Here is a 14879-nt window from a genome sequence, read left to right as displayed (position 1 = left end):
TCTTGCCTTCTCTATCTCATTAATCAAATATATATATATATATATATAAGATGTACAATGCACTAGCTAATTATGCTAATTACAACTGATTGGTCACAATATATGGAAATACAATATTGTCTACTATTATTTAGAAAAACATGGCTTGGCACGTATCAGACGATGTCTTATTCGTCTGTTTTCTTAAAGTTCTAAATATATCAATGGTGTGTTATATTAAATTAATATTTTATTACTTTGTGTGTATCTAAAATTTAGTTTGTTCTAACTTTTTTATGTGAACGCTATGTTGGAATTTTCCATAACATGAAATTTTCTAGTAACGAACTCATTCAACACAACGGGTTCAGTCTATTATTAAACTATTCTTATTAGTTAACGTGATATTATTAAAAGGCGGAAGTAACACATAAATGACACATCAGATACAATACACTAGATGTATTCTAAGAACGGATGCCCTTGACTTGCTGCTCTCTCTTCCAGCATTTTCATACCAATATACCGGCCCAACATCATCGTGGTTGCCTGTGGATTTGTTCCCGGTGAGTTAAAAAATGTTGAAGCATCGACGACTCGTAAAGAATCAACCCCGATGACTTTCAGATTGCTATCAACCACCTTGTTAGGCAAGCATCCACCATGGATATGCCAAAATGTGCCCAAAGTGTCACGACAGAAACTCGCAATGGTCTCATAATCAGATGACTCCTCAGGTAACGACAACCCAATAAATTCGAAATTTTGTCCACCGAACTTGTACTCTTCCATGGTTGGAGTAGCCAGCAGTTTTCTAATAACTTCCATAGCGTTCCAGCATTCATTTACGTCTTCGGTGTGATTGTAGTAATTAAAATGGACGCTTGGGCTAACCGTTACATTGGATGCAGATAAGAGATGTAATGAACCTGTTGATTTAGGCTTAGAAATCTTTCCACCAATTATCTGCACACTTGAGTTAAAAAGTGCCACTGAACCCACAGAAGGTATGATACTCGTGAGAGGTGTGTTTGGGGGGACTAAAAACGACACAATGTATGGTCCACTTTCAGTAATCCCAACCACACGGGCGCCTAAATCTGTTATTGAATCTCGAAGCAAGATATTTACCCCAGTTCCTGGATTATCAGCCATGAACTGCCCAATGAAAGGATGGTCTCGAACGACAGCAATATTCAAGGATGAAAGGTATGAAGTTGGCCCGAGTCCACTTAGCAGCAAAAGTTGTGGACTTCCAATGGCTCCGGCACTCAAAATTACCTCTCCATTTGTTCTTACATGAACTTTGTGATATTTTCCGTTTGAATCGTGGTATGCAACTCCAACCGCAGCTATGCAAGAAAACAATAAAAAAGCTATCAAATGCTGATGAGTTTTAATACTAAAATCACAAACTAAAATTATCTTTTTTATGCTTTTCTCAACAACCTATTGATTTTTCATCATATTGGTTGAGAATTGATAGAAAAGTTAGCAGCCTTTTTATGATCTGGACAAGTTAGATACCGAGAAAAATGGCTATAAAAGATCCAAATTTGAAAAGACCATAACTTAGTCTAGCTGTCAACCCCAATTCAATCAAGTAGGCTTTCACTTTTGACAATTAAGATTTTCGAACAATTATAGCAAGCTTAATTGATGAAGAACCGTTGTGAGAGACAACCATGAAGAGGATATTAAATCCAATGTTTTAAAAACCGGTTTAAACTGGTCGGTTGAACCGGTTAAACCGGATGCCGGAAGCTCACCCGGCATGAATCATACCGATAAACTAAGGGAACAGCAAAAAAGTTGTACCGCCGGTAAATTGGATTATACTGGTTTAAACCGGTTATACCGGTACCAGATTAATGCTAAAATTTGGACTTTTAATCTTTTATGGGCCCAAAAGATGAGGATCTACCTTCTTCATAAAACCTAGCGCTCACAATCCACATCGGTCAAACTTCATCTATATTCCACATCGGTTGTTGGGTTATTTTTTGTTATGGATTAACTTTTGGATATTTTTTTATTATGGAATGGTTTAGTTTTGATTATTTTTTGAGTTGAAATTGTATTTTTTAGATTTATAGAGTTAATTAGGTGCTGTTTGTTTTTTATGCAGGAAAATGTCTGTAGTCTGCGGACCACATCTGCAGACATCTGCAAGAGAAGAGGTGGACCAAAAGTCTGCAGTCTGCAAGGAGAAGAGGGTTTGTTTTTTTACTTCTACAAAAAGATCTGCATTCTTCAACACACACAACAGACACAACTCTTCTCTCTCTCTGTGCCTTCATCAACCACCACCACCACAACCATCCGCCACCACCTAACACTCACCTCCGTCCACCGTCGCAACCAGCACCGTCCACCGTCACAACCAGCACCACCCCCTGCCTTCATCTACCACCACCACAGTACTCTCTCTCTCTGCCTTCATCTACCACCACCACCACCACCTCATTCTTCACCGTCCACCACCACCACCACCCGAAGAATAAAAATAAACAAGTAAACAATTGAACAACTAGATGAAATTTGGCAAAAAAAGAAAACCCTAAATTCATACCTGTGTCGGCTGAGGTTGGAGATCGACGACGAGGTGGAGCCGGTGGGGAGGTGGTGGCACCGGAGGTGGAGGTCGCAGATGGTTGGGTGCGGCTGAGGTTGGAGATCGAGCAGGAGGAGGGGGTGCGGCTGAGGTGTATGTCGATGAGGAGGAGGAGCCGGTGGTGGAGGTGGTGGTGCCAGAGGTGAAGGTGGTGGGGGAGGTGGTGGCGCCGGAGGTGAAGGTGGTGGGGGAGGAGGTTCAGGTGTGGCTGGTAGGATTAGGGTTGGAGGTTCTGTGTTTTTGAGGAGGAGATGTGTTTTGAGAATGAGATGCGTCTTGAGAAGAGGTTTGAAGACCTCAGGCCAAGTCTGCACGACGCAGAGGTGGGGAAGAGGTTTGAAGACCTAACCTCTTCTAAAAAACAAATAAGCTGCAGACCCTTATGTCTGCGCGTGGTCTGCGCGACGCAGATATAAGAGGTTCTGAAGTACTTCTAGCAAAAAACAAACAACACCTTAGTCAACCCGGTTGAACCGCCCAATGCAACCTGGTTCAATTGGTTGAACCATTTCTGAGACTAACCTGGTACGATTAAAATACCGGTTTTTAAAACATTGATTAAATCTGTGATAGATCAAGAAGAAGGATGACGGGTTCGAATATTGTCTGAGGGTGAACAAGACTAAATCGATTGGCGCCGATTCACACGATCCTGGAAAGAACAAGGGATAGTGCGGCCAGGGTAATGGATGGAAGAGCAAGTACGCGCAGGGGAAGCCATCCACTCGTTCTTGGAAGTCGCCAATTAACAAGTTCCCCAAGAAGTTGATTCTGAAAGATTTCTTCAAGAAATTATTCAAGACTGGGTGAAGTTCGAGTTGAGACAACTACACAATAAAAGGTTCGTGTGATACAAATCAAGTACGGCCAAGACAAGTATGAAGCAAAGTATTCGTGAGGAGCAAGGTTCTTGAATAAGAAGATACATGTGAAGTGTTGGATTCCGAGGAGTTTCAAAAAGATGGAATTGATCAAAGTTTTACAACAACTCAAGGATATTCGTGATTAGGGGGTGAATGAAGTTACTAATCACTACACATCCTATGTACGAGGGTTATTGTGTAATTAGTAAATAGTTAGTTTAGATTATATTTAAAGGAGGTTAGAAAGTTCGGGGACTAGTTGTGACAAAAAAGAAGTTTGTAACCTACAAACTTAAAGATACGATGCCTCCTAGAGACACCACTTCTGATCGACGGCATCAAGAAAGACAGGAAGGATGCACCTCTTCAAGATTGATTACATCCACAAGATTAAAAGACACAACCGTTCGTTAAGAGACACGTCTATTGGATCACACCTTTTAGATTAGTATAAATAGGTTTATATTCAATCCCTGTACACATTCAGAATCACATGTAAAGATATTCAGTTTTATATTCTAGTTTGATTCATGTCTAGAGATCAAAGATCCATTGGGGCCAACAAGCTTCAGTCATTTCAATTTTGGTTTAGAACGCGTAGATATCAAATTGACATAATTTACGCATCTAGTTATATTTTTAACTTTTCATAAAAGAACACCCCATGTAATGGTTTGGGCTGTATTTGTTTGGTTAAAAGATTAATAATTGTGAAGACTTATTTGCGCTGATCTTGGTCTTTCTAACAACTTTATGGCACATTTGGCAAACGAGAAACAAAAAATAGTTCAAGGATTGTAACATCAATTTCAACAAAACGGTAAAGGATATAGTGTGGGCGTCATTTGGATAAAAGGTAGATCTAAAGTAAAAGGTGTGTGAGAGGTAGAGAGATTTTAATGTTAGAGATGTGATCACCTAAAAGGGTTTTTTTTTTTATTTTATTTTTTTTTTATTTTGTGCCTTGGGTTTGCTAGCTATGCTGGACCTATTCTATATATCATGAATCTTTCACGGTTAAAAAATGTAAAGGTTTGGGTATTAGATTTATCATAATTATTCTTTGAATTTCTCTAATCTTATATGGAATATTGGATTTTAATAATCACAACTATTCACTGTCCAAAAAACAAAAATAACCATCGGGGATTCAAGCTATTAATATATTGGCCTCCAATAGACGCTGACTAACAGAGCCATAACACCATTAGTCTCTGGTCGCTGGAAAACCGTTTATGGCCGGAAAACTCAACATTTTCGTCACAAACCTCTTCATAAACTTATTACGGACCTTTAAGAACCTTTTTTCTAGTAAAAGCCCCAATTATGGAAGTCGCCGGAAAACTTCTTTTTCGCCAGAAAACTCAACTTTTTGGTCGGAAAACTCAACATTTTTGTCCCAGACCTCTTTGTAAACTTAGATCGGACCTTTAGAAACCCTTTTCTGGCCAAAAACGGTTTTCCGTCGACCGGAGACTAACGGCGTTAGGGTTCTGTTAGTTAGGGTCTGTTGGTGGCCAATATGTCAATAGTTGGGACTGTGAGTAATTATTTTTGAAGTTGGCACTGTTGAAAGCCAACGACGAATAGTTGAATTATTAAAATCCAATATTCCATCTTATTTTGTTCTGCTTTGTGTCAATATCAATTATATCAAAAACATTGTTGGTTTCAACAACCTAACTAGATCATGAAGCTAGAATGGTTAATTACCTAAAGGGTCAGAGGTGGAGAAGATCACCCGATCGACCATCGCATGAACCAGCACATCTAAATTTTCCGGGTTTGCATTGTTGAGAAGCTCAACCGCCCCATGTCGTATCCCCGAATCATTGAATGTTGAACCACCAATCTTGGTTCCTTGAACATGGTCAAAGGTGAACCCATTATCAGGAACAACTCCTGATTCGAGTAACCCATTAGAGAAAGAAGTTTGAAACCTATTTAAACGTGTTGGACGAGTAACAATACTATTTTCTACCCACTCGTAGGCTCTTTCAACAGCTCCCATATCCCATTCGATACCTGCATTATCGTAAAAGTAGTCATCGGCTCTCGAATAAAATCCACCATTTATCATGCTACCGCCCCCCAAAATCCTCGCCCTTGCGTTCTGTAAACCATCTTCGGAAACAAAGGTTTGAACCGGTGAATCATTATCATTTGCAGCTAGGAGAATCTGAAACATATTACTTTCAGATAAAACGCTCTTGTTCAAACTACTGCCCCTCTCAAGTAGCAGGACAGAATATGATTCAGATAAAGTGGCAGCTAACGGGCAACCAGCAGTCCCTCCACCGATAATGATGTAATCGTAAGCTGTCACAGGAGAGAAATCAGTGGCTTCGTATGTAAAACGAAGGTAACCTGAATCTGCATAACATACATACATCGTTTGAGTGATCTATACAAGTATATATCTAGACAGGGGCGGACATAGCATAGAACAAGGGGCAACCCCCGTTGCCCCTTAACGCTCTGGCGGTAGTGTAAAATTAGTGTAAATTTTGGAAAAAATTGACGTTTTTTTCGATTTCGTTGCCCCTTTTTATAGAAACGTTGCCCCTTTAGGTTTTTTCTAGATCCGCCACTGTATCTAGAGATTCTATGTATGTGAGAATGAATGAGATGGTGATTCTTGCCTGGAGGAGAATCGTGGTGTAAAGAGCAATTTACTTGTTGAAGCCGAATGGGCAGCAGGAGACAAAAGAGAAAAATGTTATGCAATATTGTTTGAAAGTTCGTCATTGGTAACGTAGAACAAAATATATTAGCAGTCGTTTAGGCGACCTGAGGCTTATAAGGTAACGAAGGACTGGTATATTTTACAATTCTTGTTGTTACAAAAGTAGGGAGAATAATTACACATATTTATAGGCGAGGAGTATGTACGGCTAATCGGATTGTTTATGGGTCATGGGTTAACGGATCAGCAGAAGTGTACCGGTTAGTAGATTATGTGTTGGTTTGTTTATTTAGGCCACATGTTTTATTATGATTAATTGCAGGTTTAGGGTTAAGTATGATAAGGTGTGTTGCTTTTTACGGTAATTCATTTTCAATCAAAAGAATAGACTCGATAATGTTTCCTTGTTTGTTTAATTCTGGCATCAAAAGGCCCGAACAACAGAATTTAACCTGATCACTCTTTTTTTAGCTTCTTTTACCCAAACAACAATTACGTAAGGGGAAGATAAAGGTGTCATATCAAATTTCATCATAATTTGATCCACGTTTATTATAATTTGTAGAGTACCGTACGTTTTTAAAGGGGTCATATCAAAATTCATCATAATAATTTCAGGAAACGTTAGGATCCTAGGTTTGTTACAACTAACGTATCATATCAAACTGTGTAAGTGATGTCTCATCCAATAAGGTACAGGGTTTGAGTCAGTATTGAATATTGGTTAGAAGTAGAATTAGTGTGTTTGTATTGGACATTCTAAATTAAAACCCTGTAAGTATACCTAGGTATGTGATCAAATAAAAACACTTTTATTTGTAATTGTAAAGACTAACACATAATTTACAAGTGTTACTCAATAAAAAGTAGTTTAGGAGTAATTTAACCTTTTTGACCTTATTTATAATTAAAAATAATTATTAAAATATCCCTAAATTGATACAAGTTTAATTCAAATTTAAAATTTGAATTTTTTAACACATCCATGATCCTCTCCATGATCGAACCAATTAGGGGTGAGCAAATTAACCACCATAACCGATAACCGAACCATAACCGATATAACCGAACCACTAATAACCGATAACCAATATAACCAATGTTTATGGTTATGAAACTTTGTATAACCGCTGAATCGGTTATGGTTATGGTTATGAAGCTTTGGTTAACCGATATAACTGAAACCAAACCGAACTTGTAATGTTAACTTTATATAATGGATTTGTGTTTTACAAAATTATATAGAGGGTTTTTACTAAGATAAAAGTATGTTAGTAACAAAATGATCTTGATGTAGATGCCATTTATTTTGATAAAGAACTAAGGTGTTATGGCCATAATTTTTTTTTTTTTTTTTGAGAGAATTACCTTATTAAAAAGAACCCCAAATCGGTATTTTAACCAAAAAGTTTAGTCTCCGTTATCTTACAAAATAGGCTCAAGCTAAGTTCAAATCGTGCACAACCCTATTTATTTCAAACCTTGCTTGGTTACTTAACCGAAATTAACCAAAACCGAACCGTAATCGACTTCATAACCGATTAACCTTAACCGAAGTTTGGTTATGGTCATGGTTACCAAAACTCCATAACCGAACTAGCGGCTATGGTTATTGTTAATAGTAAAAACCAAACCAAACCGACCCATGCACACCCCTAGAACCAACATGCATGAACCACCACAAAAAAAATACAATCAGAACTACACTATATAATTAGCATAACATTCTCAAATGTTCTCCATTATCACCGTTATGAGCACACTGTTCTTCATTATCAACATAAACGACATTAGCACAACATCCTCAATCGTTCTCCATTATCAGCATATCATCAGATGAATTGATTATATCTACTTTTGGTGTTTCTTGGTATTGTATTGTAATTAACACATAATCAGCACACACTTGTGTGCTATGTTAGCACCTGAACAACCAACTCATCTATCCTGCATTTATGATAATTAACACTTTAACAGCATAAAACCAACATTAAACCCATCAAAAAAACACCTTACAAACCACCAAAAATTCCCAATATATCAAACATTACAAAACCCTATGGTAATTAACAATTTATCAGCACAAAACCCACAATCTGACCCAGCACAAAACTCTCAAACATTATACACCCATATAAAAACACATTATAGAAGATTTTACCTACCAAATATGTAGTGATGACGCTGATTGGTGATTATCGATGGACGTTTGCTTCGAGGCTGAACACACAACAGCTTGTTCAGCTTGTTCTTATTCAATCTGTTGTTCGTCTTCGACTCTGATTGCACAATGGGGTTTTATATGAAATTGAACTTTATCGCACAAAGGGATTAATGTGGGTGGGTTGTTTTGATATTGATCCTCATAATAATTATATAACAAAATAAGAATATACGCTACATTTAAAATCAACACAATAAATTTTTCATACTAGCAATTCCAACTAATAACTAACAAAAATTATAAAACATTTTTTTGTAACTTTTTAAAAGTCACTTTTATAAAATAACTAGCACAATTATAAAACATTTTTTTGTAACTTTTAAAAAGTCACTTTTATAAAAAAAGGTATAGCAATATGGTACTCATATTAAAGATAAAAAATAATTGATTTTATGGTATAATTTTTTTTTTAAATAATGAAGTATATAAAAGTTCTTTTAGTATAAAAAACCTTGATGAAATTAGTATTTAATGAAAAATGACTAAATGACTAAAGTACCATAAATAATAGATCTTATTATTTAACATAAATTAGCAGTTTTACGAAATTATCCCTAACTTGGTAGTACTAATTATTAATTATAAGGGTTTTATTTGTAATCAACACCAACCCTTGATTTAAACTATCAATGACTCAAATCTATTCTTACGGTTCTTATTGTCAGCACCGGTTGTATAGAATCTCAACTCGAGTATATTCAACTCTTATTCACCTATTGATCAAGCTGGTCCGACATGTTCTAATCATAATTGGTTAAATCCGTATTTATCTCGGTCAACCCACTTCTCGACTAACTCCTTTCTACCACATGGGAGTAAGAATTTGTGTTGTGAAAAAAAAAATCTTAAGGAAAAGGTGATGTGGAGGGAAGAGAAAAAAGAAAGACAAGAGAGGAAATAATTCTTAAGAGTTTATTAATGTTTTCATAGACTAATGTACTGGTTTTAGTTAAAATGGTTTAGAGTGTCACAAAGAAGTGCAAGGTAGGCATGTAACCTTTAAGTAAACCATCTTTTCATAAGGGTGTAATGTTTTTAACTAAACACCAATAATTAACAATCACTTAGTAGTCATTGTTTTTTTTTATCAATTTAAATATATTATTGACAAAACAAAATAACGTAAGAATTTAATGTTCTAGTAAGAGTAATAGGTTTAATGAAGGGGTATGCTAGATTCTAATCCTTATGAACTTTGTTTGTAACGATGTCTCTCCGTTCCAGTATCTCTTTAAGATAGTGGAACTTACTGAGTATGTGAACTTTGTTTATAACGATGTCTCTCCGTTCGAGTATCTGTTTAAGATAGTGGAACGTACTGAATATGTGATTAGTGTTATGGTATGACCTTGGTTCCTTTGCCTAAACCAAGGCACCAACGTTTTCGCACAATATCTTGATGGGTTTCTGTAGGCCAGGCACCACATCGAGATCAACAATGAACATCTTATTCTAAGCAGCCTCCGTTGCAACATCCAATGTCTCTATGTATTTTGATTCGGCCGTGGACTGAGCAATTGATGCATGTGGTTTAATAGTAGTTAATTTAATAACTTTTAGCAGGATTAAGTGGGTTAATTAAATATATTTTGGACATGGTTATCTAGTTTTAAATTTATACTATCTATACTCTCTATAAAAGGAGAAATCTGAGTGACATAAGAAAAGCTGAGCCAGAGAGGTTGTCCAACAATGTTTTTCTTATGTCATTACTGTATCATAAAACCCAATATATAAAATCATTTTAAAATTCAATCAAACCTCTGCCAATAACATCTACACTTCATTCATAATTAAAACATCTGCTCATCACTTTACATTCAAACCTCTGCTCATCTTAACCAAAGTAAACCTCTGGCCAGATTCAAAATTCTGGCTTCGGATTGAAAATTCAAAATTCAAACCATATATTCGAACCCTATAAATAAGATATATGAATCTGGCTCCACATTTAAATTTCAACTTTATCTCTATCGCTCATATCTGCGAGTGTATCTCTCTCTCTCAAATGCATAGCTCTCATGATTCAGCCGGCTAATCCCCGATTACACTTCTTTGTTCAAACATTTGTTGATTCTGTTTACACATCATCGTTCCAATATCATGTGTTTGAACTTCTGTTTACACATTATCGTTCCAGTATCATTGTTACAACATCGTCGTTCCAACGAAGCTTCCCTTCACACATCAACTTTTCAACATCGATGTTGTAGTATCCTTGTTGCAACATCGTGAAAAGTTACATGTGCTACCTTCTTTGATGGGAGAGTTGCATTGTTCCAACATCGTTAAATCAAAACTCAGCTTTGCTTATGTCAGTGAGATTTTCTTTTTTTATACAAAGTGTAGATTGGTGCAATATCGTGGAAAGTTATATGTGATATCTTTGTTGAGAGGAGACCTTTGCATTTTAGGTTTGTTTTTTATTTTGATTACCTGTAGTTGTAACACCTCGTAAATTCATGTCCAATATGATAAAGACACATGTCATGGACTTAAACATATGATATATTGACTTTGAGGGACTAAAATTGTCAAACAATGTAAAAATGTGAACCAAAGGATCCAAAGTGTCAACATGCCTAACTTGTGCCTCTGATTGACCTCACACCACGTTCGTATTCTTTAAAGATTAAATTAACGAACATTGGAAGTCGTTTGTGCTTAAAATAAGGATCTTGTGAAACATAAGGGTGAAAAGTGTCAACATGTTGAAAGATACCTCTGAGTGACCTTTAGCGAACCCAAAAACATTGTAAATAAATTAATATTCCATCCATGAGAATGTTGGATATTAAATTTGTGAGGTTTCGGAGATAACAAGACTTTTCGGGAGATCGTACGACTAACCGGGGGCCTAACGGAGTTAGTAAATGACTCAAGACCCTTAAAAGTTAACTTTAGGGGTCCATATTGCAATAAATAGTAGTTGTGTGAAGTTTAAATGGACCAGGGACCAAAAGTGCAATGTTTAAGACATTTTTCCCGATATTGGAGTTCTACGCGGGCCGCGTAAGACTCCCTTAAGTCTTACGCGGGCCGCCTGAAAGTCGCCAGCACCAAATTCTTGGACAGATGCCTGTAACAGCTGCTGCACCGCCTCAAATTACCATCTTTCGATACCAGGGGCTGCACCAACAGGTTTACATGCATAGGGGGCACCTGTAAGTATCTGGGATCACCTCATAGACTTGTTTGGCACCATCTTGTTCAATTAGACCCACTATATAAAGAACCCATTGTTGCAACAATTGAGCACCTCACTTGAAACTTTCAAACACTTGTTCTAAAGATTCCTGGAGCTCAAGATCCTTTCCTAGTGATCATTAGTCGTGCATAGGACTTCAGTAAGTGTCCTTAACCTCTCGTAATTCAGTTTTACTTAGTTTATTAGCCTAAAGTCAAACCGTCGTAATTAAGGTTTGACTTCGTGATTACTCAAAATTTGTCCAGTCAAATCTCAAATTGAAAGTACCTATGAGTTGGTAATTATGTGTGAAATAAACCCTTAAAAAGGCACTCTCTGATTCCCACTCTAACTAGGTCAATTGTCGGGTCAAAGTTAATTATAAAAAGTCAACAGAAAGCTAATTTTCAAATAAATGCATAATTAACAATGTAGAAGCCATGCAACCTGTTTTATCACTAATATAACTTGGTAATTAATGTAAGAACATGTCTAAACATGTTCAACCCGACAATTTTCAGTTTAGGCTCGGTTCGGAACCGAAAGTCGCATAATTAGACTTTTGCTTTGACTTTCAGTTCTGACCCAATGTAGCATGTTTTAGAAATACCTTAGAGCTCTTTTAGGACCAGGTTACATGTTAGTATAACCCTCTGTGAATATACAACTTGGTTCATTAGTTATCCGATTCATATGCATGTTTCCGTTATATGCCTAAATGTTGACTATTATGCCCTTTTGATCTTAAAATGATATTTTTGAAAATGTAAAAGAGTAGAAACCTTTATTACTGAATTATAAACTTATCCCAGAAATTTGACATCAGTTTGAGGTCTAGATTAAGAGTTATGCTCAATAGCGTAAATGGAAAGCTTTTTATTAATTAAACGGCGTAATTAGCATATAGCCTATCTAAACCAAATTTTTGATACCAAAATTTTTACCCACTGATGTAAAATAATATTTTGGTATTTTTGAAGATTTTTATTTATTTTTAGGCTGAGCATAAAATAGGGTTATACCTTTGATTTGGTAATTGTCGGTTTTGCCCTTTTGGCCTATAAAATGAGTTTTACAAATCATTTTGATACAAAACCTTTTTCTACTGATCTTATATGATAAATAAATTATTTTAAACCTTCTGGAATAATAAAAATATCAGTTTTTCTTATAAAACCCGGAAATCGCTTAAAACCGCCTTTTTACGCGTTTTGAACGCATAGTATGTATTAAAACTATTTTAAATATATAGGACTTGATACCTACTGATATTTTTAGTAAATTTTTATATTTTAATAGTACGCAAAATTTTTAAACTCAGATTTCCACTTTTGACCTTTTAAGCTTATGTGAAATTACCAAAATGCCCCTACAGTGCATAGTTTAGTTATAAAAGATAAATTTCACATATATGCAATACCCTGCTGTTATGACTTATAAAAATAAATATTTTCACTGAATATATCAGACCTGTAACTCAGATTAATATTAAAACTCTTTTATAACCTTTAAAATGACCGAAATACCCCTATAGGGCGTAATTTGGGTTTAAATTCGTTTTGGGCATAATAGAAGATATCTTACTGATGTCACAACATATTTAAGGCATATTTACTTAGAAAACTGTATATGACTCTTATGGTTACCCGTTACGCATATTTCGCGTTCGGTTCGGTTTATGTAACTAGTTTGCATAAATTGACCAAAACGGGTCAAACCTTATCATTTTTGTCTCAAAATCCAGAATGTGTTTAGTTTACCCATACTATACAAGTCTTCAAACTTGTCAGGTCTAAATCACATTCTATACCGGTCTTCGCTTAATCGTGCGTTTTGAACCGTATATCTTCCTTTAAAACTAACCGTTCTAACTTTAGGCTTAATTAAGACCCGTTAGGAATCTAATAGGTTATTAAAAACTTTCATTCCAGATTAGGAGACCCGGTAAAAGCTACTTGCACTCGCTATTTATGATTATTACTTGCTCAGGTGTAACACCCCAAAAAGGTTTATTAGACATAAGTTAAATTAATTAAAATTTAACTTGGTTAATGGGAAATGTTACAATTATTAGTATAAAATGACAAGCGCCTATATTAAATAAGTGAACAAACTAGAAGGGGCAAAGGTGTTAAATGTCAAAAATCTAATTAATAAAAGAATGAAAAATTAAAACTCACACACAGTGTGAAGTGAGTCTGGGCGATCGAACAGAGGGCAGGGAACAAGGTGAAAACCCTAGCTTTGTCAATTCCATCAAAGTGAGTAGAGATTTTAAGGAAAATCGAGTGCATGAATCTCAATTTGCAAACATCTAGCCTTGTCAGTAAAGTGGTAAGTCGAATTCCTTGATTTGGTGAATTATAGGAAATGGGTTTTTCACCTAATCATGAAATTATGCAAAAATTTGTGTGATAACAAAATAGGATAGGAATAATGTTTGATTTTAGCATTTTGATTGATTTGTAGCAAAAACCCATTTGATGAAAAGTTAGCATGAGTAAGATGATCAAGTAGAAATATGTATGTAAAATATTGATGATTGATCTTGTTTGTGATATGTGAACACTAAATGAATTGAAGTAGAGTAAAAGGGACCATATGGCTTGTTTGATTATTGATGAATTGCTAGAAGAACTAGTTAAATTATGCCTTAGAATATTGTGTTTAGTGTCCTATTAATGCGAAACCCGCCAAATGTTCGATGAAATGTCTAAGAGAACAAATATGTGAAATTTGTTCATTTATGATAATGTTGTCATATGAGGAATTATATGAATGATAGAATGATATAGTTTGGGCTAAATGAGTGAATGTATTTATGTAGGCGTAATAGAAGAAAGCTCAAACACTAGGAAATTGGAAACCTCGCAAGATCGAGGTATGTTGTTTTATGCATACAAACTTTATTTTGTAACTTGTCGTTTTATATCAAAACCATAATTATTGTAGTCCGTAGTAGTTATGTTATAGATAGCATGACCCGTCACAAATGGGTCATATGAAAAGAAAGTTTATGAATGATATTGTGTTATGATCGGTTTGTCTAGAATGAACCGTATATTGGATAGTTATTTAAAAAAAGGAATGTAATTACTCGAACCATTATAAACGGATTGGAGTTGATGAAAGTACAAAAGATGATAGGAATGTATTCGTCCGTGGTAAATGGACCGAATGGAAGTTTATGTTATGAATGTAATTACCCGTTTCTAATGGGTTAATAAATATATGTTTTATCTCACTAATGAGATAGTATGTTTTGACCCGTTTTAATGGGAAAGTAATGAATGGTATGTTTTATCTTTATTTTGAGATAAGTATGT

The 14879-nt window shown here is 35.5% G+C and overlaps 1 protein-coding gene across 1 annotated transcript; it reads right to left on the bottom strand.

The window, feature by feature from the left end:
• Positions 1-368: 368 nt before the first annotated feature.
• On the bottom strand, positions 369-5848 carry LOC110917615 ((R)-mandelonitrile lyase 1). Its single transcript, XM_022162114.2, has 2 exons — positions 5170-5848; positions 369-1331 (listed from the first exon to the last, which is right to left on the bottom strand). Exons 1-2 carry the CDS (start codon positions 5846-5848, stop codon positions 436-438), a joined length of 1575 nt encoding a protein of 524 aa, XP_022017806.2. The 3' UTR covers positions 369-435.
• Between the last annotated feature and the right edge of the window lie 9031 nt (positions 5849-14879).

Source organism: Helianthus annuus, chromosome 3 (assembly GCF_002127325.2).
Source record: "Helianthus annuus cultivar XRQ/B chromosome 3, HanXRQr2.0-SUNRISE, whole genome shotgun sequence".
Taxonomy (NCBI): Eukaryota; Viridiplantae; Streptophyta; class Magnoliopsida; order Asterales; family Asteraceae; genus Helianthus; species Helianthus annuus.
This window is presented reverse-complemented; position numbering and strand designations above follow the sequence as displayed.